Source organism: Pongo pygmaeus, chromosome 7 (assembly GCF_028885625.2).
Source record: "Pongo pygmaeus isolate AG05252 chromosome 7, NHGRI_mPonPyg2-v2.0_pri, whole genome shotgun sequence".
Classification (NCBI taxonomy): Eukaryota; Metazoa; Chordata; class Mammalia; order Primates; family Hominidae; genus Pongo; species Pongo pygmaeus.
Genome location: NC_072380.2, coordinates 22704208 through 22730892, shown reverse-complemented (window position 1 = coordinate 22730892; position 26685 = coordinate 22704208). Strand labels below are relative to the sequence as shown.

The 26685-nt window shown below is 54.3% G+C and overlaps 1 protein-coding gene across 3 annotated transcripts in view; it reads left to right on the top strand.

Moving 5' to 3' along the window:
• Positions 1–26602, top strand: part of BIN3 (bridging integrator 3) — a 48436-nt gene extending 21834 nt beyond the window's left edge. The window contains exons 2-9 of one of the 3 annotated variants that reach the window (XM_054498202.2): positions 2435–2483; positions 10324–10364; positions 10718–10779; positions 16702–16838; positions 17277–17317; positions 22894–23035; positions 23214–23348; positions 25729–26602. In XM_054498202.2, the coding sequence (XP_054354177.1) occupies positions 2435–2483; positions 10324–10364; positions 10718–10779; positions 16702–16838; positions 17277–17317; positions 22894–23035; positions 23214–23348; positions 25729–25875 (754 nt within the window). In that variant the 3' untranslated portion in view covers positions 25876–26602. Of the gene's footprint in view, positions 1–2434; positions 2484–8959; positions 9025–10323; positions 10365–10717; positions 10780–12776; positions 12917–16701; positions 16839–17276; positions 17318–22893; positions 23036–23213; positions 23349–25728 lie in introns of those variants that run through there. The other 2 variants (XM_054498204.2, XM_063668581.1) reach the window with 2 other exon arrangements.
• Positions 26603–26685: the final 83 nt, after the last annotated feature.

Here is a 26685-nt window from a genome sequence, read left to right as displayed (position 1 = left end):
ACGTTTCTGATTTCTTGGTCCCTTGTCTACAGTACTAAACTCCAAGAGTCGTTTTGAAGACCACTCTGAGACTTCTTTAGAATTCTCATCCTACTCCCCATATTCTTGGAGTGGAGATTCAGTTTAGAATTCCAGTTTTAGATAAGCTGAAGGGATTCCAACTCCTTTGTTTTATAGTTTAAGAAACTGGGCTCCAGAGAGATTGAGATTTGTTCAAATCACAAAATGAGTTGGAGGCAGAGGCCAGGTTTTCTGATATCGGGTCTAGAGCACTTTCAGCTGCAGCATGCTTCCCACAGAATACAGGCTGTCTGTTTGCAGTGCCACCGGGACCTCATTTGCAATGTCTCCAGAGTGGTGCTTGCCACCAGGACCTCATTTGCACTGTCTCCAGAATGGTCCTTGAGGGCAGTTGCTCACTGTCCGAAAACCATCCTGTCTGTCAGCTCTAATCCCTGAGAATGGGAAAAGTAACCAGGGTGTGGGGAAGGAACCCATCTCCCCATGAACCTTTTCTCTTTAGGTGTGAGAAAGGAAACAACAATTTCATTTTTTCTTTCCTTTTCATTTCCAGACCTTACCTTTCCTCCCTGGTTATTATGTAGCCAGAATTTATTTGTTTACAGAAGATGCAAATCAGCCAGCCCCCAAAGGGTTAACACTCCCAAATTATGGGGCTGGGTTAACAATAAACAGGATGTCCTCCAGAAATTAAATTTAAACCACCGTGACTCAGGCTGGCCCATCCCCTCCACTGAATCGCTGTTTGGGGTCATTATCGGTGGTTAATTACACCCTTGGGTTTAGCAACAGTGTGTTGGTCAGTTTGGGCCAAAGGAAAGCAGGCTCAGAGAGAAGGGGATGTGGAGGGAAGGGTGGGATGTGGGCCTGGTGGAGCGGGTCTGATGCATGGTGGAAGCGGGAGGTTTGAATGGAAGAGCCAAAAGGAGAGGGATGAGCATGGCTGGCTGAGAGCCCTCTGCCGGAGCTGATCCCAGGGATTCTTGACTCATTTCCTACCTGGGATCGGGAGCCTACCCTTTCCATAGCCACTGGGATGCACTTTCTAGCCTGGCCACTTTTCTTCCTGGAATTGGAGAATCATAGAATGCTCAGTGCCTCAAGGAATCTCCTAAATCACCTAGTTTAATCTACTTGTTTTATGGAGCAGGAAATGGAGTCCCAGTGCAGCCGTCACCTGCCGAAGGGCAGCCTGCTCAGTGGAAGCGGAGGCCAGGCTAATGCTCAGGTTCAGACTCCTAGACCCATGATCCTCGTTCCTCTGTGCCATGCTGTAAAGTAGGCAATCTGAGGTGCAGCTCTTCATAGCAAGTCCAAGGCAGACTTGGACTGGATTTCAGATTCTTTTCCAAGTTAGCAGCTTTTTGATTTTGTGAGTTTTCCCAGGGAAATAATCCAGGCTGGCCAATCACTAATACCTCTGTTATTTATTACGTCTCCCCAGCCTCCAAAGAAGATTTGCAGATCCACAGTTTGCCCCTCTATAGAGAAGTAGTGAAGCACCTAATATAGACCATAGTGATTCATGATTTCAAGGATGATAGCTATTACAGTGAGTCTGTAATTTCTGAGTTTGCAACTCCTCAAGACACAAGGTCTTATTGTTATTCACAGCATGTCTCCCCTTTCCTGCCGTCCTCGCCTTTCCTTTCCTTTCCTCCCCTTTCCTTTCCTCCTCCTCCCCCTCCCCTTCCCCTTTCTTCCCTTCTGTTCCCTTCCTTTATCTCTTTAAAAGACAGGGTCTCCCTCTGTTGCCCAGGCTAGGGTGCAGTGGTATGATCATAATTCACTGCAGCCTCGAACTCCTGGGCTTAAGTGATCTTCCTGCTTCAGCCTCTCAAGTGACTGGGACTACAGGCATGTGCCACCACACCCGGCTAATTTTTGTTGTTTTTTTTTGAGATAGGATCTTGCTATATTGCCCAGTCTAGTCTTGGACTCCTGGCTCAAGCAGTCCTCCACCTGGGCCTCCCAAAGTGCTGGGATTACAGGTATGAGCTGCCATACCCAGCTGAATTTTTTTTTTTTTTTTTTTTTTTTTTTTTTTTTGAGATAGGGTCTTGCTCTGTCTCTTAGGCTAGAGTACAGTGGTGTAGTTATAGCTCACTACAGCCTCAAACTCCTTGCCCCTCACCTTTTCATTGTCTTTAAATGACAGACTATCAGCAAAGATGTTCTGGGACAGAACAACCTGCATCTGACACTGTAGGTGGGAGGACCTCTCTCTCTCTTAGAACCAAGCCCAGATGCCAATGGTTGTATGCCCACCAGGGCACATGGTCCAAGTACCAAGTAGCAAGCCATGGCCATGCTTCCTCGCCCTCCTAGGGGAAAGTGGCCTGTACTATACTGATACTTTGAGCTGCATCCTTCCCCACTTCTCACAATATCCTTCTTTGTCTTTCTTTTATAGGATTCCTTTTAAGATTGGGCAGCCCAAGAAACAGATTGTGCCCAAAACAGTGAGTAACTCGATTGTTTTGCTGTGAGATTCAGTTCTGTATCACATGGCCTTTGCATAGAACCAAAGCTTTGAATCAACACATCTTGGGGCTGGGAAGACAGCAACCTAGGCCTTATTCCTGCTTATGCGGGTAAGACTGGGGCTTAGAGGGGCCTCCTGTCCTGGGACATTTCCCCTAGGAAAGGTTAGCCTGGGCTCTTTATCGTCCTTGGGCAGGGGGAATGGGTGGATTACAAAAATGTAGAGGAAGATATTGCTTTAGAACAGTCCACCTGTAGGGACTGGCTTGTGGTCTACACTTTTCCTAAGAGTGTTCCTGAAACAGAGGCCGCCACCAAAGATACTGCCCAGGCATTTATTTCTGTTACCTCAGCTGCAGAAAAGTCCAGGAAGCTTTTCCCAATGGCCTCGGCCTGTTTGTGTCAACTTCCAAATGTATTCTTGGCCATGACCCAGCGTCACTCAGCAGGAAGGGAAGATTGAATCCCACCCCTCTTTAAGCCCACAGTTTTTATCCCTAGAATGTTTTTATCTCCAGAATGGGAAAGAAAGAGAATCATAGATTCTTAGGAAGTTAGAGCTGGAAGCTCATAGAGACCATCTAGTCCAACCTCCTGATTTTTCCTGATGAAGAAAATGAGGCCCGTGGAAAGTTGCAGTGACTTTTTCAAGTTATAAAAACCCCACACTGGCAAAGCTGGAGTTAGAACTCAGGCGTGAGCCCCTGGCCGATATTCTTTCCATTGCCTCATGCTTCCCTGGTTTGTGAAGCCCTCCCAGTGTTTTGGAATCCCAGTGCAAAATAGCCTTTTCAACCTCCTGACCCACAAATCTGAGTGGGTCTCTTGGTTTTAACATGGGAGACCACAACTGTAGAGCCTCTCTGATGTGACAGCTACAGAAAGTCTAGTGCTGTGCTGGTGGCAGAGGCCCTCGTCTGTCATCCCAGCCCCTGATGGTTCTCCTTGTCTTACTAGCTTCTCCCCTCCTTGGCAGAGCTCTCAAAAGCACAGGAAAGAGATTGCTTCAGTCTGGTGAGAAGTTTGGCACACATCTGACCAATGGCTCCATCTCTAGCAAATCCAAAGTAAGGTCACTTGAGAGGAAACAGACCCAAGTTAAAAGCACCCTCACAGGGTACAGTGGCTTATGCCTATAATACCAACACTTTGGAGGCCGAGGTCGGGGGATCATATCAAGCAAGAAGTTTGAGACCAGCCTGGGCAACAGAGAGAGACCCCAACTCTACAAAAAAAAAAAATGCACGCCTGTAGTCGCAGCTACTTGGGAGGCTAAAGCAGGAGGATTGCTTGAGCGCAGGAGTTCAAGGCCACAGTGAGCTCTGATTGCCCCACTGCACTCCACCCTAGGTGATAGACTGAGACCCTGTCTGTTAAAAAAAAAAAAAAAGTTGGGGGGTGGGGCCTCTCTGCTTCATGCAGAGGTAGGTTGCTGACCAACTCAGCATTGACCTCTCACGCAGAGGCTGACCATCTGTGGAGGCTCTCAGCTGAAGTCCAAAGAATCTGGGTGTGCATATGTTGGTCTCTAGCCGGCTGCAGGAAGTGGGAAGGTGTGGCTTTGAGTCTCCAGAGTTTAATCCATGACAGATCTGAAAGGGAAGTGGTTTCAAAAGGGGTCTTTTATTCTGAATGCTCACTACAAACAAAAACCCTCCCAGTACCCCAACCTTTATCAAAATGAACTTTGTTCTCCACGGAAAGTGTAGGCAAACCAGCTGCTTTGCCAGTGTGTTGGTGGCAAGATCTCTGGCTCCATTGATCTAAGGAGTGGCAAGGACTTGCAGTGCGGGCAGATGCACACAGGGCATCCCTCTTCCCTTCCTCGCATCTCTCTCGCTGGAGATGGAATTGTGGTCCTCTGATTATGGCATCTGCTCTCTGATAGACTGGGGGTCAGGTAGGGGTTAAGAAGCCAGGTTTGGGAGGCTGGCAGCCTGGGTCCCCATCCTGGCTCTGCCACATGCTGTCTCTGACCTTGGGCAAGTTCCTTAACCTCTGGAGCCTTCATTTTCTCATTTATAAAATGAGGATGATGAGAGTACCTGTGTCACAGATGTTACTTTGAGGCTCACACAAGATAATACATTGAAGGCACCTAACACAGTGTCTGGCACAAAATAAGTCCCCAATTAATATTAACTAATCACAGGAAACTGGTTGATTTGACCCTCTTTATGAACCATCAGGGACTCAGCCTGTCCCAGGCAGCTAGATTTCCCAACGCAACAAAGTCGGCTGGGCCTTTGATCTCTCACAAGGAATCACAGCTGAGCTACAGCTTGGAGTAGTTATTTGCTTCCCTGGCCTATACCCCTCCACTCCCCAGAGGCACTGAAGTAGAAGCAGTAAGACCCTGCCTCTTCAGTCTCATTCCCCACCCACCACCCCTTCCCGGCCCCCGAAACAGGCCTGGGCTGTGCAGTTGTCTCAGCATCTCTGGCAGCTGCCCTTGAACAGCAGTGACACACTCTGTTGTTCTTGCCCAGGCACTTTCAGGGAGGGGAGCAGCTGGGGCTGCCTGGGTTATTGGAAGTCATGGAGCCCCTGTCATGGGAAGAAATGCTCATGTTATCTTCAGGGAGTTTCAGGAGGTTTTTGGCTCAAGCCACCCAACTGTCAGGCACAAAGAAAGCATTGTGTCCCTACCCTCACTGTTCTCCTGTGCCCAGGTTATTAACACAAATTCCATTATTGTCAAGACTTTGGCTAGAATAGTTTGTTCCTGCTGGGGCTGACCATTAGAACTGAGATGGAGGAACAAAAGCTCCCCCGATCCCGATCCTAACCTTCCACCCAGTCGCCTCCCGCTCCCCAGGTCCCATAAAGTGGTTGGAGCATCTTAGCGTAGAAAGAAGCCGCCACACCTTCCTGCATAACCTGGGAGGATGGAAAAGCTCTTCGAAGCTTTGCTTTTCGTGTCCCCCTGAAACAAGGGTTACTGTGAGTCTTGCACACAAGGAACACGCACTCCAAGGTTCCTAGCCAGGTGGGTGCTCTGCAAAGTTAGGGCAAAGAGAGTCTGGCCACATGCAGCCTCTCCACTGGAGAAGGATTTTCACCTGCCAGGTGGCGGGACCCTTAGCCTCATTAATCCTGCTTAATCCTGCTAGAACATACCTACAGGGAGCCCACTTTCCACCCAGAGCATCCCTTGAAGGAGGGGCTTCCCAGAGTGCTGAGGATTCTGGGCTTCTCAGACTCCGATCAGATGCACCTCAGCCCTGGGATCAGAGCCCCGGCCCTGCCTGCCAGTTTCCTTTTTCACTTCACCATGAGCATAAGTTTGGGTGGGAACTCAGCCTGTTCATTCACTTAATACTGAGTTCCCACTCTGTGCTAGGGCCTGACCTGTGCACTGCCAGTAGAGCAGGGAACAGCAAAACCCCTTCCTCCCACTGTGGGCCTTGGAGAATGCATGCAGGGGGTGGCCAAGGGTAGTCGTCTGGGGCTTGGTTCTCCCTGAGCTAACCTCGCCAGCCTGGCCCAGCTTGCCCTGATCCCCTGACAGTCCGTGCACATGTGTTTATACTTGCATTGTTGACTGGGGTCCAATTGCCTTTTTGGCAAAGGCATCAAGCATTCAAAGATGTTCAGATCTTTTCTGTCTGGCTCTTTTCCTCGGAATGAGGCTCCAGTGTGTCCCTTTAGTCCCTTAGCCATTATCTGAGAGGCTAGAATTCTGGCAGTGTCCCCGTGCATCTTTCCCCAGTGGAGGAGAGAGCTCTTGGACCAGTGAGCTAAAGAAGCAACCCACCCCTGCCGCTGGAAGCAGGGGAGGTGAAATGTGTCCGAACTCCTCTCAAGCTGTCAGATGGCCTTGAGCGGCACCAAGTAGAAAACGCACTCCCCCCTCCGACCTGCTCCTCGGCTTCATTATGAGACCTCAAGTTCCTCAGCTTCCAGGATGATCTAACCTAGCTGAAAACCTGAAGTCCCTCCCGGTACAAGTCCAAGCAGTCCCCAGCCAGGGAGACCAGGTGTTCTCTGACATCCCACACACATCGGCACACTTGGGGGATTGCAAAAGAGAGGAAGGGAGCCAAAGGCTTGTGCCCCGGGGTTCAGCTAACACTCAGCACCCCTCCCAAAGAGCGCCCCCTGTGTGTTCTGGATCTCTAGAGGAGTTTGGTTTGGGCCAAGTAGTGCTTAGTTTTAATTTTCTCTTTGGAAATAAATACTTTTAATACGTAAAGATGCTGCTCAGCTGTCATATCCTGCAACGTTAGAAGAAAGATGTGGGCTGGGCGCAGTGGCTCATGCCTGTAATCCCAGCACTTTGGGAGGCCAAGGCAGGCAGATCACTTGAGGCCAGGAGTTCAAGACCAGCCCAGGCAACATGGTGACCCCATGTCTACCAAAAAAAAAAAAAAAATTCAAAAATTAGCCGGGTGTGGTGGCTCACTCCTGTAGTCCCAGCTACTCGGGAGGCTGAGGCATGAGAATTGCTTCAGCCTGGGAGGCAGAGGTTGCAGTGAGCAGAGACTGTGCCACCGCCCTCCAGTCTGAGCGACAGAGTGAGACTCTGTCTCAAAAAAAAAAAAAAAAAAAAAAAAAGAAGGACGTGTCCAGCAGGCCAGGCACAGTGGCTCACACCTGTAATCCCAACACTTTGGGAGGCCGAGGCGGGGGGGATCACCTGAGGTCAGGAGTTCGAGGCCAGCCTGACCAACATGGAGAAATCCTGCCTCTACTAAAAACACAAAAATTAGCCGGGCGCGGTGGCACATGCCTGTAATCTGAGCTACTCGGGAGGCTGAGGCAGGAGAATCGCTTGAACCCGGGAGGCGGAGGTTGCGGTGAGCCAAGATCACGCCATTGCACTCTAGCCTGGGTGACAAGAGCGAAACTCCGTCTCAAAAGAAAAAAAAAGTGTGTCTAGTAAAGGAAGCTAGGGCATTGTCACAACACCCAAGCAGGGGACTCCACCCTTAACCAACATCAGGGTTTTCCTGGCTGCCAGTTTCCTGTGTGCTTGGGGCAGCTTATAGCCCAGGTTTATAGCCCAGCCTGCAGCCCCAGATTGCTCTGGTCTTCCCAGCACCCCAGTGAGCAGGAGAAAAACACAGAAACCAACATTTAGTGAGGACTGCCGTGGGCCAGGCACCTTGCAATCTGCTCTACACACACTGCCTCTTAATCCTCAAAAGGAACCACTGGGGTAGATATTATTATCAGCTATTTCCTCGTAAGCCACCTAAAGTTGGCTGGGTGAGATGGCTTAAACCTGTAATCCCAGCACTTTGGGAGGCCAATGCAAGAGGATCACTTGAGGCCAGGAGTTCAAGACGAGCCTAGGCAACATAGCAAAATCCTCTCTCCACAAGAATTTAAAAAATTAGCCAGACATAATGGCATATGCCTATAGTCCCAGCTATGCAGGAGGTTGAGACAGGAGTACTGCTTGGGCCTAGAAGGACAAGGCTGCAGTGAGCCATGATGCCACCACCGCATTCCAGCCTGGGCAACAGAGCAAAACCCTGTCTCAAAAAAAAAAATGCTTAGTGCTATCAAGTCTCCACAGCTAGTATCAGAGTTCATATCTTACCTGCCTCTGCTCATGCCTCTAAACTGCATTCTTCCAGCCCTGCTGGAGAAAACTAGGCTGACACCAAAGTACAGATTTTCAAGGGCCCTGGCGAGGCTCCTTCACACCAAAGCAAATTTCCCACCTGCAGTCACACCAGAATCTTTCCGTTCCTTTAGCTAAGACTTTGGTTCCTGCAAACTTGCAAATCCCCTGGGACAGGCAACACTTTAAATGCTCATCAAGCATTTGTGCTTTAGTAGGAGTGAATTTTGAATTTTTTTCTTATGAGTAGCTTTTGCTGGATCTTAAGGTAAGTAATGATAAAAATATTGGGTTCCTGGATGGAGAAAGAGTCTGTTGAAAAGAGGAAGAAAGATTGTAGGATGGGAGGCGGGGGCACCAATGGTGGGTTTTACTTCACAGTTTTGTGGAAGGTTCTAGATGCTAGGATCATAAAGTAAGGAAAAGAACATTTTTTCCTGCTTCTGGGTTTTACAGTTGAAATGAGGAAAGTAAGCTACCTCCATGCAATGAGTCTGTTGTCATGCCCAGAGAGCCAGAGCTAAGCAGACTCTGTGTTCAACTCTCTCTGGCCTCATTCCTGCTGTCCAAAAGGCCCATCATAGTCAGCAAGTAAATTTGTATCTGGCAGTTGTTTATCTCCACCACCAGGGCCCATGTCTGTTTGAATCACCAGCGTATCCCCAGAACCTGGCAGAATGCATCGCACTTAATAGGTGCTCAATACGTGTTCATAGGAATGAATGTTGTTTAAATTTGAAACAAAAAGACCTGAACCAGGACTCTGGATTCTAGCCTTGCATTGCCACCAGAATGTCCTGCATCCTTAGGGAAGTCACTCCTGTCTCTGGGCTTCGGGCTCCTCATTTGTAACATAAATGCTGTTTTGTCATTCCAGGGCTATGTTGAATTAATCTAAATCCAAACGTGGAGTGCTAAGGTTGATGGGCTTAGAACGCTCTCATCAGGTCAGCATTGCTGGAAGACAGTGGTAGGAATAGCGTGGCTTTGGCAGTTTCTGCAGATATGTACTCCCTGACCCTCTGAGCAGAAGTCAGGATCTGGGGCTCTTGGGGACAGGATTCCCGGGGAGCAGCCAGGAGGACTTCTTTCTTAGGTCAAGGCTTTCATTTATCAGCAAATGCCTTCCAGGAGAATGATGGTTACGAACATAGGCTGTGGAGCCAGGCTGCCTGGGTTCCATTTCCACTGGGCTCAGCTCTACCCCTCACCAGTGGGGTGACCGTGCCCAGGGTACATACCTGGTTCCCGGTGACCTCCTCAGTACTATCATCTGATAGTCACACCTGCCTTGGAGGTGAGTGTAGAGAACTCCATTCTTGTAAAGCACACAGGTGAGGGCTCTGTGAATGTGAGTTAGCGGTTTTGACTTCTCAGAGCATGAAGTCCGAAGCTGGCCCCTGACGGCTGCAGTTCTGGCCAGGGAGAGCAGGCCTCTAGCTTAGTCTCCTTCTTTGCCTCTCGATGTCATTTACTTCCCATTGCATGCCCATAAGAGACCAGTCATGAGGCTCCATTTTACAGATAGTGAAGTCAAGGCACCAGAAGAAAGTACTAGACTTCTTAACTTCATCTTCCGCAACAAGTGCAGCCCCGGGTTCAGGACTCACGCATTTGGTTTCAGTGTTGCTGGCTCTCGAGGGAGTTGATATCCGGTCGGGAATGGAGAGAGCCTGACCTGAGTCAATAGTCACAGTGTCTGTGTTTGATGCATCCCAATCACAAAGCACAGGTGCACGGTTGTTCCTGACCAACCCTGAGCCCAGCAGGGGCAGGTGGCCCTGAGTGGAAGGCAGGGTAGGAGGGGAGGTGCCCTGCATGGACCTGGAAACTAGGAAATGGCAGAGACAGACCCCCAATTCCAGACCCGCCCTCTCCTCTGCACCCTGCTGCCTCCCTGGATGGGGTCCAGTCACATTCTGAGCACCGTGACTGCCTCCAGCCTGGGGTGAGGAGGGCATGCAGCAAGTGCCTTGCTCCCGGCTGGGAAGAGCAGAGCCACAGTCCGCTGGCACCTGCCTGGCTGGCCCCTCCGGGAGGGGAGCCTTCCTCCGTAAATCAAACACTTAATTAACTTGGGAACACAAGAATACCGTGTCAGGAGCGATATGTCGGTGCTTGTGTGAACTGGACCGTGTTGTTTTCTGTGGACTGGGGCAGGGTGTGGAGAGAGTTTCAGGAGGCTGGGAGGTTTTTTCCACCGTGTTGTCATTTCTCCGATAATTGAGTTATCTCTCTCGTTGCAGGTGGAGAGAGACTTTGAAAGGGAGTATGGAAAACTTCAGCAGTGAGTGTCAACCCCAGAAAGATGAGGTGGGAGGCAGGGAGGGACAAGGGCCCCCTGCCAGGTCTCACCTGTCTGCCCCGTGCCCTTCCCTGGGCTGCCCCTCTGCCCCGTGAGCACCCTGGAAGCTGAGGGCAGCTCGGGTCACCAGGCTGCTGGAACTGTTCCCCCGCAATAGCCACATGAGAGTCGTTCACTTGTAGCCTTTGGGTGTAGTGGCACTTCAGTCAGCGGGAAAAATCCCCATGGAGAAGATCCCTTTCTCCTCCTCCCTGGCAGGCCCTCCAGAGCACCTGGGCTTCGCTTAGGTAGGGGGAAGGAAGGGGACCCCAAGCAACCCATCCCCTGCCTTGCAGGCTGGAAGAGCAGACCCGGAGGCTGCAGAAAGACATGAAGAAGAGCACCGACGCCGACCTGGGTAGGTGACTTTCCACCTGCACCACTGGCTTAGGCAGGTGGGACAGAGATGGGCACCCTCCTCCCTCAGCCCCCCAAGGGCTCTGACGTTGCTGCACTCAGAGGATGTGTACCCAGTGTCCTGAGAAGCAGCCTGAGGACAGTTACTCTTCACCAGTCAGATCCCACTTTGCACAGAGCTCGCACTGCCCCACTCTGGATGTGGGTGCTGGGGCGAGGCTCTCCTGGGACTCCAGTCAGGGCAGTACTGCAGCTGGTGGGAGCTTCTGGTAGCAGATGCCTCCGTTGCCTCAGAATCCTGGCCACCGGCTCAGGCTGTCCCGAGGGAAAGGGAAGCACGTTCCCTCCCACAGAAACGAGACTCCCTGGCCTGCTGGGACGGGCGCTCCAGTGGCAACAAGAATGGAAGCTGTTGTGTGTTTAAACAGGAGGTTGCGTTAAAGTGTAAGGCCAGAAATAGCCCAGATAATTCTGTCATGACAAAGGGCACTGGGAGGTCCTTGGGAAGTGGGGGCCAGCAGGTGCTGGGAAACAGCCAGGTCCCTTGGGGAGGTTTCTTGGCTGGAGAGTTCTTGTTTGAAACAAGGAGGAACCAGGCCCAGGAGCCTAGAGACACAAGCAGGTCGGGAATAAGGGAGCGTCCAGAGCCCTTGCTGCAGGCCATGTCCCAGAAAGGAGGCGACGAGCAACCGGGAGAGATGGAGACCATTCCTTGAGGTTCTTTCTCCAAGGCCTTGACTTTCCCACCCAAGAGCAGCAAGCAATTGACCAAAGGTTGATCAATAGCTTCAGCACTCCCTGTGCAGCTCTGGACAGCTGACTTAGCTCTACCTCAGTTCCCTCACCCGAGAAGCACAGGTAACGCTGTCCGAGTGGCACAGGCTGTTGTTGAAGATTAAGTCAGATGAGCAACGTAAAGCACTGAGAACAGGGCCTGGCACGGGTCAGCTCTCGGGGTGTCCGCTCCTGGCATCACCGTCATCATGGTCGGCAGCAAGCCTCCCTGACTGGGTGGACTCCTGCAGCTCCTTCCCTGGGTCCAGTGGGAGAGCTGTGTCTGTATACCACTGGGCTGAGGACCTGAAAGAGACTTGGGTATGGCCAGGACTGCCCACTTCCTCTCACTTAGCAGATACTGACCGAGAACCCATGTGCACCAGGCACACTCAGCACTAGAGACTCAACAGCAAGACAAGATGGGAGCTTATGTTCTAGGAGGAAGACCTGCAAGAGGTCCACAGGCAGATCGGTATATGATGACATGTCGTGGCGTGCAGGGTCAATAAAAATAAGGAGGTGGAGAGTGACAGGGTCAAGGGAGGCCCTCCTGGGGACGTGATGCCTGGGCAGAGTCCTGAAGGAATGAGTAACCCACACAAGTATAGCCAAGGGAAGAGGGTCTGAAACACAGTGGACAGCAAGCACGGAGGCCCAAAGGCTGTGCACGCTGACCAGAGGTGCAGGACAGGCAGCAGGAGGGTGGAGAAGCCATCTTCAGTCCCCTTGGCCACTCCAGCTGCTGAATAATGCCGTGTTATGGCTGTGAAGAAATTTCACCTACCTGAGCTTTTCTGACCTTGAGATTGGTGGGGCACATGACACACCCATTTTATAAATGGGCATGTCCATTTGATAAAGGAGGAAGAGTTCAACTCCTCTTCTCCAAGTCCAGGGCCTTGTCTCCACAGCGAAGCCTGCCCATGCCCCACTCATTGCTTTGCCCACCCCCGCCCCCACCACCAAACTAGAAGGTGACTGAAACAGCTGCCACTCCGGAACCCTGGCCCGTCCACTCTTGGCTTGGCTGGCTGTGAGCCTAGTGCAAATGGGGCGGCATCACTGTCTACTGACACCATTCAAAGGGCCACAGGGCAGTGGGCACCTAAGGGTGGGATTTGAGGACCCGCATGCTCCTACTTGGTACTGCAGTTAAGAGGAAAACCCTTGAAGTGTGCCTAATAGAGGCAGTGATTTGAATTTGTTTCCATTTTATGCCAGCTCCTAAGCCTCAGCCAGTTACTGATGTGTAAACACACCTTTCCTACAAAGCACTGATCACAAAAGGAAAGCATTCCTTCCCTGGGAGCTGCCGTCACCACCACCACCACCACCACCACCACCACCACTACCACGCCCGGGTGAGCGCTGACTGCCTGTGCAGGGACTGTGGCCATCTTGGTCTGTGCCATAAATTCTCATGCCAGTGCTAATTCCTGGGCCGTGGGCTGGTCTGAACATGCACCTTGTTCCTGGCCTCTAGCGTTGCCAAACTATGTGTGTCTCAAGCCAAGGACTGGATTTGGGAGTTTGTCTGCAGTTGTTTGTTTTGTAGTTATTTCAGGTCTGAGTTACTTGGGTCGCATTTTTCTTGATCGGTCCCCACTGCCTTTCCAGTTTGGGAGCTGCTGTGACCCATTGCTTCCTTTCCTTCCTGCTTCTGCAGACAGCTGCATTGTCAGAGCATAAATAAAGCCAGGGTGTGCTGTGTTCACAGTGGCTTGCTCCGGAACCAAGGAGGGCATCAGGGGTCCGTGATGCACCGTCCGTGGCTGTGGAAAGCTTAGTTTTCCAGCAGAGAAACCAGAGTTCAATGGGTAACTGCAGAAGCCTAACACTGCTGTCCTCAGTCAGGAATGGATGTGGGCAGAGACAGTGCCTCTGAAGAGCGGTGGTGCTGGTCATGGGGCCGAGGCGAGCCTGACAGCCACATCAGTCTCACATACGGGGCATCAGCATTGTAGGTGGGCTTGCTGTGCCATGGGCCGCTGGGCCCCACCTCCAGCCTCCAACTAACTCATGGGCTGGGCGAGACCTGAAAATGTGTGTCCCTGGAGTTCCCAGGTGATGCTGAGGCCCACACTGTGAGCACCACTGATCTGGACAGTTGAGGGGAATGGAAGGATGCTTTTCCTGAGCATGGAATCTCCTGAGCTCCCCAGCAAGGTGGAAAATCCCCAGTTACTCTAAAAAAGATGATCTTTCTTTCAGAAACTCATACTACTTTCAGAGTGCTCTGGTGAATCTTTGAATCTTACATTCCAGAGGCCGCATCAGGACTCCAGAGACCCGGGTGGGGTCCAAGACCCTCACTTTCTCTAAGGTTCAAAGATCACCAGCCTCCTGGTATGGGCCAGGCTGACTGTGCCCCTCTCCCAGTCCCTGCAGGGAACAGTGAGGGGTATGGCCTGGGGCAGGGACCACAGGTCCAGAGGGGCATGGAGATCTGCTGTTTATTTTTGTTGAGAGGGAACGGAGTCACGCTGTGTCATCCAGGCTGGTCTCGAACTCCTGGGCTCAAGGGATCCTCCTGCTTCAGCTTCCCAAAGCACAGGGATTACAGGCATGAGCCACTATGCCCAGCTAAGACCATGGTGTTCCTGGCGTCATCTACCCCAGCTCTGCTCTGCGCACATGAAGCGGGGGCATCACTGGGCGGGGATTCCAGACCCAGTTCTGCCCAGGGCCAGCCACTGAGCCCACTCAGTTCTTTGACTTCCTGACAATGCAAGAGCTTTAGGAAAGGGGAAAATGCGGTTTGGCTGGGCGCAGTGGCTCACACCTGTAAGCCCAGCACTTTGGGAGGCGAAGACAGGTAGATCACCTGAGGTCGGGAGTTCGAGACCAGCCTGGCCAACATGGTGAAACCCCGTCTCTACTAAAAATACAAAAATTAGGTGGGTGTGATGGCAGGCGCCTGTAATCCCAGCTACTTGGGAGGCTGAAGCAGGAGAATCACTTGAAGCCAGGAGGCGGAGGATGCAGTGAGCCCAGATGATGCCATTGCACTCCAGCCTGGGCGACAAGAGCGAAACTCCGTCTGAAAAAAAAAAGGAAAGTGGGAAGAACGTCTCCTCGCTCCTCTGGCTTTTTGGGTTGTTTTCCTCAGATATTTTTTTAAGAAATTGCGGAAGATATTTTTCAGAAACATTTCCAGCTTTATCCAGAATTTTATTATCTTTTTATTATGCTGTATGTGATCATTTCATAATCAAATTAAGTTATACATAACGTTTGTTCCTAAATCTACAGAGTCACTCCACAGAATTTAAGAGGTGTTTTTCCCTCCGTTGCTTCAACATTTCTGGAAAGTTTACATTTCCAGCCTTCTCCCACAGTTTGCCCTTTTGCTGGTTGACTGTAGCGCTCTCCCAGATTCCAGAAAAACCCCAGGAGGGTGCTCCGGACCGGCTAGTCTGTTCAGCGCTGCTTTGCTGGCTGGTGAAGGGGCCTGGGGGAGGCAGACCCCTCCTCAGGGAGCGCAGGGTCAGGGTTCGGGTTCATGCCATGGAGTGCTAGGCAAGGCACATCTGTAATTAACTGGGAGGCAGACCTTATGTCATGGGTCTTAAGACATTTTTTCCACGGTTAACATCTCTGAAATCAAAGTACTGAAAGCGTAGCCTGGTTTGATTGACAATTTTTTTCTCTCTTAGTGGTCTATACAATAAGTGACTTGCAATGAAGAGCATCTTAAATTCAGTAACATGCATATGGTAAGAAATGCATTCGCAATGTGTCTTCTCTCCTGAGACCTGCCCCAGACGCACTCTGACACTGGTACAGACGGCATCAGGCCAGCATGACCCTTCTCCAGGGCCGCTTCCTGCCCCTCCAGAATTTTGTTTCTAGAATCTAGAAATAATGGAGGCCTGAAAACGTTCAGGACCAAGAGCTCCAAAGCTGCCAGCGGTCTCCATCCCGCCTCTGAGCCTCCTGTGACTCCCAGGCTTCCCATCTGCCCAGCAGGGAATGTCAACACAGGAGGGAGGAGCACAGAGGGGTGGGTGGCACATTCATGGGGATCGGGTACCAGGGTGCCTTGAAAAACGTCAGCGAATGCCTGATGGACCTCTCCACTGGCTTCCTCTAGGCCAGATCAGAAGGAGAGCAGTGAACAGGGAAGCAGCTGTCCAGGGTCAAGGGTCAGGGCCCGGCTGGCACGTTCAGCCATTTGACCTTGGAGGCATTACGAACCCTTTTGCACCTAATCTGCCTCCTCTCTAAAATGGAACCAAAATACGTTTCTGCTAGACATCCCCTGGGTTGTTTGAGCCCTAAATGAGAGTGCATGGGAACCTCGGCAGAACCCCAAGATGGGGACCTGCTGGCAGCTTTGGAGCATTTTGTCCCGTACAAGTTCCCAGGTTTACATTATTTACAAACAAAATTCTAGGGGAGCAGGAAGGGGCCCTGCTGTCCCAGTGCTGCCTGTACCAGCTGCAGAGTGTGTCTGGGCGAGTCTCGGGGGAAAACACATTTTCCAGTGTATCTCTTCCTACTGGATGTTGAGGAAACCAGGGGTTGGCAGGCTACAGCTGCTGGCCTAATCTGACCTAGTTTTGTCAATAAAGTTTTATTGAAACAGCCACATCTATTTTTTATGTGTTGTTGCTGGCAGTTTTCACAGCACAAGGCAGAGTTGAGAAGCTGCAACAGAAATCGTATGGCCCACGAAGCCTGAAATATTTACTGTTGGCCTTTTGTAGTAAAAATTGTGTGTAAACTGGAGTACTGTTATTCTTGTCCATCCGGGAGTCCCAAACCAAGCGTCATGTCCATACCACCTGGAGAGGTGGTTTTAAATGCATATTCCTGGGTACCAGGTTTACTGAATTAGAATCTTTGGAGCCAGAAACATATTTTATAGCCTCCCACCCAGATGGTCCTTTTCTAACCCAGAGTTTGGAGAACAGGTAAAGCCGCTCAAAAGAATTGTCCGGAGCAGTGTTAGGGTCAGGAACGAACATTAAACCGTGGGGATCAGCAGCTTGTGGTTGTGTGGTACTTCGCCATTCTGACGGCCGTGGCTGTGGGAAGAGGTTTTCAGGGTACAGGCCCCTGGCATAGGAGGACGGGGTCCTGGAGAGAAGGCCGTGAAACCTGCCCCTTCATAGAAGGCTCACTGAGCTTTGGCTTCCCACAGCCATGTCAAAATCTGCCGTGAAGATATCCTTGGACTTACTCTCTAATCCCCTCTGTGAGCAAGACCAGGACCTTCTGAACATGGTGACGGCCCTGGACACGGCCGTGAAGCGGATGGACGCCTTCAATCAGGAAAAGGTGACTAGGTCTTGGTCTGGGGTGGGCAAGCATGACTTCGCCCCCCGTCTGGGCCTCTGGGTGGGCTGTGCGGGGAGGCCCGAGTGGGCTCCCTCTGCTCTCGGGGCTCTAAGCCCTCTGGCCTCGTGTGCTGCAAGGTGCTGCAAGCCCACGGGGCTCTTTCCAGACTCTTCTGCCTTGGCTCTACCTGCTTCCTGAGGCTCCACGAGCTCATGTTACTTACTGTGAGGGTCGCCGGCGGCAGTCCTGTTCACCCCAGCCCCTGAGCCTTCTGTGGCCACCCGCCCGGCCTCCACCCTGAGCAAGGCCAAGCCCAGGACAAGGACAGCACCCTGTGGCCCTTCAGACTTCCTAGCCCAGTGGTAGTTAGGGGCCCTGCCTTGCGTGTCGCCCTCCCCTCCCCACCTGTTTTAATGTCTTTGGGTTTTTCTTTGACAGGTGAACCAGATCCAGAAGACTGTGATCGAGCCCTTAAAAAAGTGAGTCAGTATCACCTGGGGGCCTCGGGGCACTTACGGGAGAGGCAGGTCAGCGGCCACTTGGGGACTGAACAGGATTTCTAGCTGCCTGTCCCCAGATTCCCATGGGGCCTGACGGGAAACTCAGTGGGGACGTCAGCTCTGTGACCTGTGGCCTAAGCGTCCATGCTCCTGGGGACTCCAGAGTACCCGCATGGCCCAGGCGAGCTCAGGGTACCCTTGCCACCACCCCCTTCCCGCCCCACCCAGCAACTGCCGCTGTTCTGGTGGTCATTTGACCGCTTCCTCCTGATTGAGAGCCACTGGGGCCAGGGCTTGCTGAATGGAGCTAGCAGAGATCTTGGCCAGCCCTCAGCGGACATGAGCAAGGCCTTTCATCTGGCCCCGCCGGATTGGGAGAGCAGCTGCCTGCAGCACTCGGCTTTGGAAATGTGGGGTGGCCGCACACAGGGAGGGGCGCGGCAGCAGGGTCTGGCCCGGGAAGTTCCCCTAGCTTGTGACCTGTTGGGGTCAGGAATGCTTCTGTGAGACTCATCTTCTGCTGGGCAGGCCCTGGTCAGTGATCAGACAGGCCTATTCCCTCGGTCCCCAGGGCGGGGAACAGGCAGAGCCGTGCCTTGAAGCCCCGAATCACTTGATCTTCCCTGGCTTCTCTCGAGCAGGCTGTGACCTAGAAAGCTCCTGTTTGCCCAGCTGCACTTCGTTGTCTCTTCTGCGGTGGTCCCAGGCAGTGCCTTGCCAGGGCCGGGTAATGAGGCTCTGCCTAATTATCGCTGGCCTGGCCCAGGGCCCACAGGGCAACGAGGGGAGCAGTTTTTGATCCTGCAGCCCCTGGTGTTTGGGATTGCTGAGCTGTTCGTTGACTGTGCAGGCCTGAAGTATGGGATTAGGAAAAGGCCCGCCTGACCCTAGCAAGCTCTTGTTTCTAAGCCAGGACCGTGGAGGCTCAGCGAAGGCAGGGGGAGAAGGTACTGTGCCTCCTGCTCCAGCCCTGGCCACCCAGCCTCCCCAGAGTGGGCATCCGCCACCCCCTGCCTGCTGGTGACAGTGCAGCCCCATACCACAGGGTTGCACAGGGAGCTGGGGTGCAGAAAGAGCTCCATGGCTGTGGGTTTTGGTCCTGGGCTTCAGGACAGACTGTTCAGGGCTGGTTGGGAAGGACGCAGACTGAGCAGACCCTACCCACAGAGGGCTCTTCTGTGCCAGGGCCACAGGGGTCCCAGAGACGGACACAGAGGCTGCCACAGGCACCCATGGCTGGCAGAATGAGGCAGGGACTCAGAGAACTGGGGAACTGACTCCCACCTCAATTTCAGTATCAGCAAGGCGCCCTTGAAATCTGATTCCTGGCTTCTGAAGCCCAAATGGAGAGAAACCCCAGCCACTTCCCACCACGCTGGTGGTCCGCCACCTGCCAGGAAGGTGGGGGCGTGGCAGAGGGGGCGCACATCTCCACAGCGGATCCGCTGACCTCTGCATGAGCCCTCAGGCCTGCCTGGCTGGCTTCTCCCTGCATCCCCACAGCTGACATACGATCTCCCCCAACCACATAAAACCGTGCAGCCTACAGCCTCCTCCCATTGGCTTCCTCTTGCCAGAAGAGAAGCTCCCAGGGACCCCAGCACCGGAAACAGGAAACTCCAGCTTTCCTGTCCTCTGATGAAGATCATGGCCACATGGCCACCCCACCGCCCCCAGCCTCCCTGCAGGGGCTCGGCCTCTAATCCCCAGTCTCTGGGCCGCATTGTCATGTCGGATGGGGATGCTTTCAATTTCCCTTTCCTGGTGGGTGGAAGCTCCCGGCTGCGTGGGCACAGACCAAGGCATGGCAGGCATTCCCCACCAGTGCTGGCTGCGCCCAGCCCACCTCCCAGCCGGCCTCGCTCCCCTTCCCTCTCCTGCTCCTCTTCGCCCCTCCCATCCCCAGGGGAGTGAGTTTGATACTGAGCCTTAGGACAGACAAGAATTGGGCAGTGATCATGGGTAATGCTTTGATCACCGGCCTGGGCCCAGCCCAGCCCTCTTCTTTGAGGATAAATGTAAAACAGACTTCAGGAGCTTACAGTCTAGTGGAAAGCCACGGTGTGTTCTCAGGTCAGCGGCCAGGTGTGGCAACTGCCAGTGTGGTGCAGGACCATGGAGCGGGGCGTGCTCGGTGGGCTGTCCCACCTGCCCCCACCAGGCCTGGGAGGCTGTTTCCTCACATGTGGAAACAGCCAAACTGACTTCTCATAATGGGACGGTCAGCGCCTAGGAGCGGGAGGGGAGGGGTGAAGTGCGCTGGAACAGCAGAGTGGAGCCTGGGTCCTGGCTTCACACCTGGGGAGAGGCCCCCCAGTGTGGTTGGGTAGAGTCAGCAGGGCCTCTGTGGGGTCCCAGGGACATATCTGGGAGGGGCTGGCACAGGCGCCCAGGCTGTGCATGTCTCCACCTCCCCTGCCAGCAGCCTGAGCCCTGACCTAAGAGCCCACGCAGCACCATGGCACGTCCACTGTCCACCCCAGGGCTTTGGCAAAGTCTGTTCTGTTGCTAAGAAGTAGAAAACGGAGAGATGGGGCCTTAATGGGTCAGTGACCAGGGCAGATGTGACAGAGTCCTGGTCCCCTACTCTTCAGCCACCTCGGCACAAGCTGCGCCATGCCCTGACTGATGTGAGTTCCCCCTGAATGTAGAAGGGTGTGACACTTGTCCCTACCCCTAGGGAATCCCAATCCCAGGACCCAACCTCCCCCCACCGTGGTTGTAATTTATCAGCAATCGCCTCCAGTGGCCTGAGCAGGCAGAACCTCTTGGTGACTAAGAGGTGCTGTCATGGGAAACGGAGGTTTTCATGGTGAAGACATGCTCTTCCCACAGGGGCAGGTGGGAAGTGGTCTTGCAGAGGCAAGTGGTCTTGGTTCCAGGGGCCTGACAGGAGCCCATGCAGCCAGGTGGCCACCTGGAGACACCACGACCCCATCCCCCGAGGAGCTCTGTAACCCAGCCTCCCTCACCCCCACTCGGCACTCTGCTGTGGTCAGTGCTCCTGGTGGCTCTGACTCTGGCCCAGGAAATAATAAGCCCCAGCCGACAGCTGTGGGAAGGGGGCTATGAGAGTGCCGCAGGGGATGTGGGGGGTCAGGCTGCTGGAGCAACGAGCATGCGGCTCCTCCCATCCTGCACTGTGGAAGGCGCCTTGCACACACATGGCTTCACGCTGTGATGCCCTCCTTCCTGAGGATGTGAGCTCAGGGTGGTGGGATTGGGGCCAGGGCCAGAGAGCTCTCCACCTGCTGCCTCCTGCCTGCCTCTCATCCTTGCCCTGTCCCAGCGCCTGCACCCACCCGGCAGCTCCCAGGCACCCACAAGGCCCAGGCACTGGGACCATCCAAGCAGCAGGTGGCTTCTAACACGAAGATCAAGGCGAGGACTGGGGTGGCTGCCAGTGGTCCCTTGGCCATTTGGGGCGGAGGGACAGGTGGCTTGGTAGCCTCTCAGGCCCAGCTGCACCTGCTGCCTGAGCACGTGCCTCTCAGCTGCCCAGGAAGGGGGCAGGGCTCCCCAGCAGCTGCAGCTCCACCACGCAGCTGCCCTGGGCGAAAGCATCAAGCCTAGCTCCTCCCAGCAGTCTCACTCCAGCCCACGCCATGGGCGACCATGCGTAGTGCTGAGTTCCGCGGTGCTGAGGGGCCCACGTTCTCTGTGCACAGTGCTGGGAGGCCCATGGCTTCTGCCTGGCAAGTCGGTCAGATGCTGGTTTGATTACGGGATGTCTAAGGGCACGGGTGAGGATTCAGGGTGCTTTGGTGGCTTCACCCACTTAGCACCTTGTTAGACAGGGAGCCCCTTATGGACACTGTTGAGGTAAAGGATTTCTGTCTTGGGGATAAGCCCTTTGTTTCATCGAAATCTACTCCCTGGGTCTGTGACTTAGTTTGGGGCATTTAATGCTTTGATAAAGTTAATATGCTCTTACTCTCTGGCAAAACTGTTCATTACTCTTACCTCAAATGGACACTTGATTTGCTGAGGCTTTTTAAAACCAGGCCGGCCACGGTGGCTCACGCCTGTAATCGCAGCACTTTGGGAGGCCGAGGCGGGTGGATCACTCAAGGTCAGGAGTTGAAGACCAGCCTGGCCAATATGGTGAAACCCCATCTCTACTAAAAATACAAAAATTAGCTGGGCGTAGTGGCACACGTCTGTAATCCTAGCTCCTCGGGAGGCTGAGGCATGAGAATCGCTGGAACCTGGGAGGTGGAGGCTGCAGTGAGCAGAGATCACACCACTGCACTCCAGCCTGGGTGAGAGAGCAAGACTCTGTCTCAAAACCAAATTCCTGGTCATATCCTTTGAGAGGCACATCTGGGAGTCCTGCTCTGTGTGGTGTCTGAGCTCCTGGAACCTGACAGCGAGTCTGCCAGCATCCTCTCGACTCTGAGTGCCTGTGAGAGGCTGATCCCAGCCTCAGTAACTGCTTCCTGCCCTCGTCTTTCTTCCTCATCTTTCCTCCTCTCTGGGTTCCTCATAAAAACCTCCGGGAGGAACCAACTCTTCTGGTCCTGGGTCACCTCCGAATGGCCACAGAGTCACGAGCTCCCTGGGCTGCACAGATGGATCCTGGACAGTCCAGGGCTCTGGCTTGCCTGGTAGATGCCCCCTGCCATCGCGCCGAGGGCCAGCCCTCCAGCAGCAGCAGCAAGAGCCTCAGGAGAGCATTGCTCCTGGTCACCAGAAGCCACATGAGTCACAAAGATGAGGCCCATGTGGACCTGCAGCGCCGCATTGTCCACTGCTGCTGTCTCTGAGGGCCACTCCTCTGAGTCTCCCACGCGGTCCCTTCTAGTCATGGTGGGGTAGTAGGAGGTTCTCAGGGCATTTTCCTGAAGCAGCTGGTTGGAACTTTGGCCGTTCCAATGGCAGAGCCATAGGATTTCTGCTGCTTTCATGTTGCCAAGGAGCCCTTGAAGGAGAAGGTGCCCTGGGGCAGGAGTGAGTTCAGATTTCAGTTCTGCCACCTGCCAGTGGCACTGTGACGGCTAGAAAGGGTGCCAGACAGAGAACGTGGGCACCTGTGTTCTCTTCTAGACTTTCTTTGCCTCATCATGACTTTGGATGAGTCATAGGTCATCTCTCTGTCCTCAGTTTCCCTCCTTTTTAAAAGTGAGGTGTTGGCCAGATGACTTGAAGGCACCTTCCCCACCATCCTCTAGTCCGTTGTGTGATGAACCTCACAGGAGGTGGGGGTCAGGGTGCCCTTCATTCCTGGGCCACCCTGTGCTACCCAGCTCCCTGGACCTGGCCCACAACCCCACCTCCTCTCATCTGCCCTCACCCCATGACATTGTCCACGTTCGCACAAGCTCCAGGGGACAGGGCTTCATCTGTCTTGTTCACGGTGAACTCCCCAACACCTAGAGCAGGGTCTGGCGCTTGGTAGGTGCTCAGGGCACATTTTTGGATAAGTGAGTGCTGGCCAGGACGCCCCTCCAAGAGCGGACCCATCTCTAGCCAAGCCACCCCTCCAAGAGCGGACCCATCTCTAGCCAGGCCACCCCTTCAAGAACGGGCCCATCTCCAACCAGCTTGTCCTACAGATTCGGCAGCGTCTTCCCGAGCCTCAACATGGCGGTGAAGCGGCGGGAACAGGCCTTGCAGGACTATAGGAGGCTGCAGGCCAAGGTGGAGAAGTATGAGGAAAAGGAGAAGACGGGGCCAGTGCTGGCCAAGCTCCACCAGGTACCAGGGGAGACAGGCGGGCAGGGGCTAGACAGGTGGACCGTCGTGGTCACCTGTGGTAAGTCTCTCCCCTCACCTGGGGGCACGAAGACCAAGACACCAGACATCCCCACCCTACCCATCCCGTATCCCACACTCAGCAGTGAGAGAGTTTTGACACCCAGGTCTTGTTCCCTAGGCGCGAGAGGAGCTGCGGCCTGTGCGGGAGGACTTTGAAGCCAAAAACAGGCAGCTGCTGGAGGAGATGCCGCGCTTCTACGGCAGCCGCCTCGACTACTTCCAGCCCAGCTTCGAGTCCCTCATCCGAGCTCAGGTGAGGCCGCCAGGTGCTCTTCCTCTGGGCTTGGTGGACATAGCTCATGCCACTCCCTGTCACCCACGCTGGAAGGGTGGCTTAGCCATTCTCCACAAAGACAGGGCACCCACCCCAGGCACGGCCCCGAAGGAATTCATTCCAGTACCAGAGTCCCGGGCTCGGCGACTTGGGGGCCCTGTCTGCTGTTAGAGTCCTCACGTTGCTCTCTGGTGAATCCCAGACCAGGAATGGCCGAGGTTCCCTTTTGTCCAGCAGTTCCTCCATGGATCTCTCTACATTTCACTCTAAGTAGCTCCTCTGCCCCGCACCCTCAAGTGGGCAGATTCTTGGCCCGGGATGGTGCCGAGGAGAAAGGGATCTGGAGAGTGGAGGCTGCCGAGGAGAAAGGGATCTGGAGAGTGGAGGCCTTTTCTGAGGACTCAGCACCCCTCCCCTGCCCACCCCGAGCCAGTCTTTTTAGCAGGAAATGGCGGGAGTCCTGCCTTGGAACCACTAAGGAAGGGGTTCCAGAGCCCTGGGGGGAGCCACAATCAGGGCTGCTACTGGGGCCCTGGGTGGGAAGGCAGGCCTGGAGGCATGGGGGTGCCACTGGGGGTCAGACACGGGCCAGGCCCCAGCGTCCCCTTCCACTCGGGGACGGGAGGACACGGAGTGGCATGCTCCTCACCCTCCTCCATCTTCAAGCCTTTAGGAAGGATTGTTCCCCCAAATGGCAAAATAGAAAAGGGTGGGCACCCATGCCAGAAGCGGGTCCCTTCCACACAGGACCCTGCTGATGGCTCGCGCTCAGCGACAGCCTTAGTACCCCAACACCCGTGGCACCCCGCCAGGTCCCTGAGGCTCTGCCCCTCCTGGCTCGGGTGGTCTGAGCATGGCTGGGCATCTGGCGCCCTCCAGTGGCCATTCCCTGCAGGCCCATAGTCGCAGCCGTGAAGCCTGGCCAGTGCACACCCACCCTGCCGGGCCAAAGTCAGGGTGGCCACCTGCCCCAATCAGGACACCTGAGCAGGGTTCATGCCGGGGCTGGGCCTTGTCAGTGACCCACGTACTTGGTCCTGTGCCATCTTTAGGGGGCAGTGAGACCTAGAGCCTCCTGCAGGAGTAGGTGGGGACCTCTCCTAACACTTGCTCCTGCAGCGAGGGCTCCCTCCAGCCGCCCCATTGGGTTCACAGGAGACCTGGGCCTGCCTCTTCCTCGCTGTCACCTGGGTGCTGCCCTGCACCCTCCTTTCTGTTGCTCACAGGAGGAAGCCACAGCGTGCCAGGCTCCCGCATGTCCAGGTTGGAGCAGATGGGAGGCCAGGGATGCCCTTTAACCAGGCAGCGTTGCTGGGGGCTGTTGACTGCCTCCTGGGCCCCAGCCTCCCCCTCGCCCGCCCGGCTGCCATTAGTCATGGAGAAGTGAGCATTCCCAGTGACTCAGCGCGCAGTGGCTTGGGCAGGGATTGGGGGCAGGGTGGCCCGCCCCCAGCCCAGAGGTGACAGCAGTGTGTTGAGACCAGCTCACTTTAGCTCCCCCTCGGCCGGCGGAAATCTCACCTCAGGAGTATCAGCCATGGGTCCCTGCCCCACGTGGCATTTCCCACAAGGTCCCCTTAGTGTCTAGAGCTCCTCCTCATGTCTAGAGTGAAACGTGGAAGCTTTCAGGAAACTGCATGCTTTCATTGGGTCATGAGGTAGAAACTGAGGCAGAAGTGGCCCCTATTGTCTGTGGAAAAGCCCCTGGTCCTCAGCCATCTGGGAGAATTGACAGGCTTCCCCATTCCTCCACCTGCCCCACCCTCAACCCTGTGTCCCCTCCCATCCCATTTTTGGTGCCTCCCTAGAGGGACCCTGGCAGTGAACCTGGCCTCTGCGCTGTCCCCCTGGCCACGCAGCTTGGCCATGAGCAAGGGTGGGATGAAAGCTAGGAGGGAACGGAAGGCTAGACGGGCATCCCCTTTCTTGCCTGTGCCTCTAAAGCTGGCTTAGGGCTTTGGGAGCCACCAGCCTACCATGCTGTCTTTCTGCCATGGACAAAAGCCTTGGGTTCTCCCCTAGCTTACAAAAAGCAGTAAAACTCCAGTCATGGTGCCCATCATTCCAGTTACCCTGGGAGGCCCATGCCTTCCTGCACCTGCTGCTGAGGGAACGAGGAGCCCGCAGCAGAGGTGCCTCCGCCTCCAGCCACTGAGGCCCTGTTGCTCCCTGGCTCCTTTTGGTTCAGTCTCAGCTAGAGCCCTTCCGTGCCTTGCACATCCCCAAAGGCACAAGGCACGCTGCTGCACAGCTCCAGATGGGTAAGGGCAGCGGGTAGCAGAGAAGTGTGAGCCTCTGGCCCCCTGAAGCACACGGTTCCCTGGAGCCAGCACATGACAACCCCTGTCACCTCCCCCAGGTTGTGTACTACTCGGAAATGCACAAGATCTTTGGAGACCTGTCCCATCAGCTTGACCAGCCAGGCCACTCCGATGAGCAGCGGGAGCGGGAGAACGAGGCCAAACTCAGTGAGCTCCGGGCCCTCTCCATTGTGGCCGATGACTGAATCCCCGTCACTCTTGGAGGACTCCTGTGACGTGGTCAGCCTCACTCATCCTTGCCCTTCTCAGGGCTAGCTGCTCCTCTCACAGGCTGGGGACAGAGGTGGCCCTGGTTCACTTGCTGGCCCTTTGCAATGAATGACTCTTCCTGAGCCTGGCACCAGGAGCCCTAGGCAGGCCGCCGTCTCCCCACTCACAGCCCCAGCAGGTAAGCAGTGTAGACAAACCCTTGGGGCTTTTTTATTTGGAGAACCGTCCAGCATGCATCCTGGCCCACGGCCTGAGCAAGCTGCAGCCCTTCTGAGGCCATAGGCTTCGTTGGCTAAGTTGGGGGTCTTAGCTTTGCACACGTTGTGGGCATCAAATCTACCTCCAAAAAGACCCATCCTGGGGAGCCCTCTGGCCCCTCGTTGCCTTTTCACTTCAAAACCTCTTTTTTCTGGGAGAGGCCCTGAACCCTGTGCGGGAGAGCTGGTCCTCCAGCCCTGGCAGGCCCTCAGCCAGCTTCCCAGCAAGACAAAAGCCACCCTTGTGGCTTTGGGACCCAAGTGGTTGGGGTTCCCAAGGTCACTGAGAACTGGTACCTCGGGAACCCAAACTGTCAGTGGAACTGTCCCACCACACAGAATGTCCCCCAAGAATTCACAGGTCTCAAAGCAAGAACAGTGGGTTTGTGTCTCACCTGAGTATTTGGAATTTTATTTTTTCAAGTAAAATTTTCAATGAAACGTCCACATAGTATTGTGCTGTAACTAACTTAGGCAAGCAGAGGAAACCCGTTCCAGGGCCTGCTGCCCTCCGCGGAGCAGCAGCAC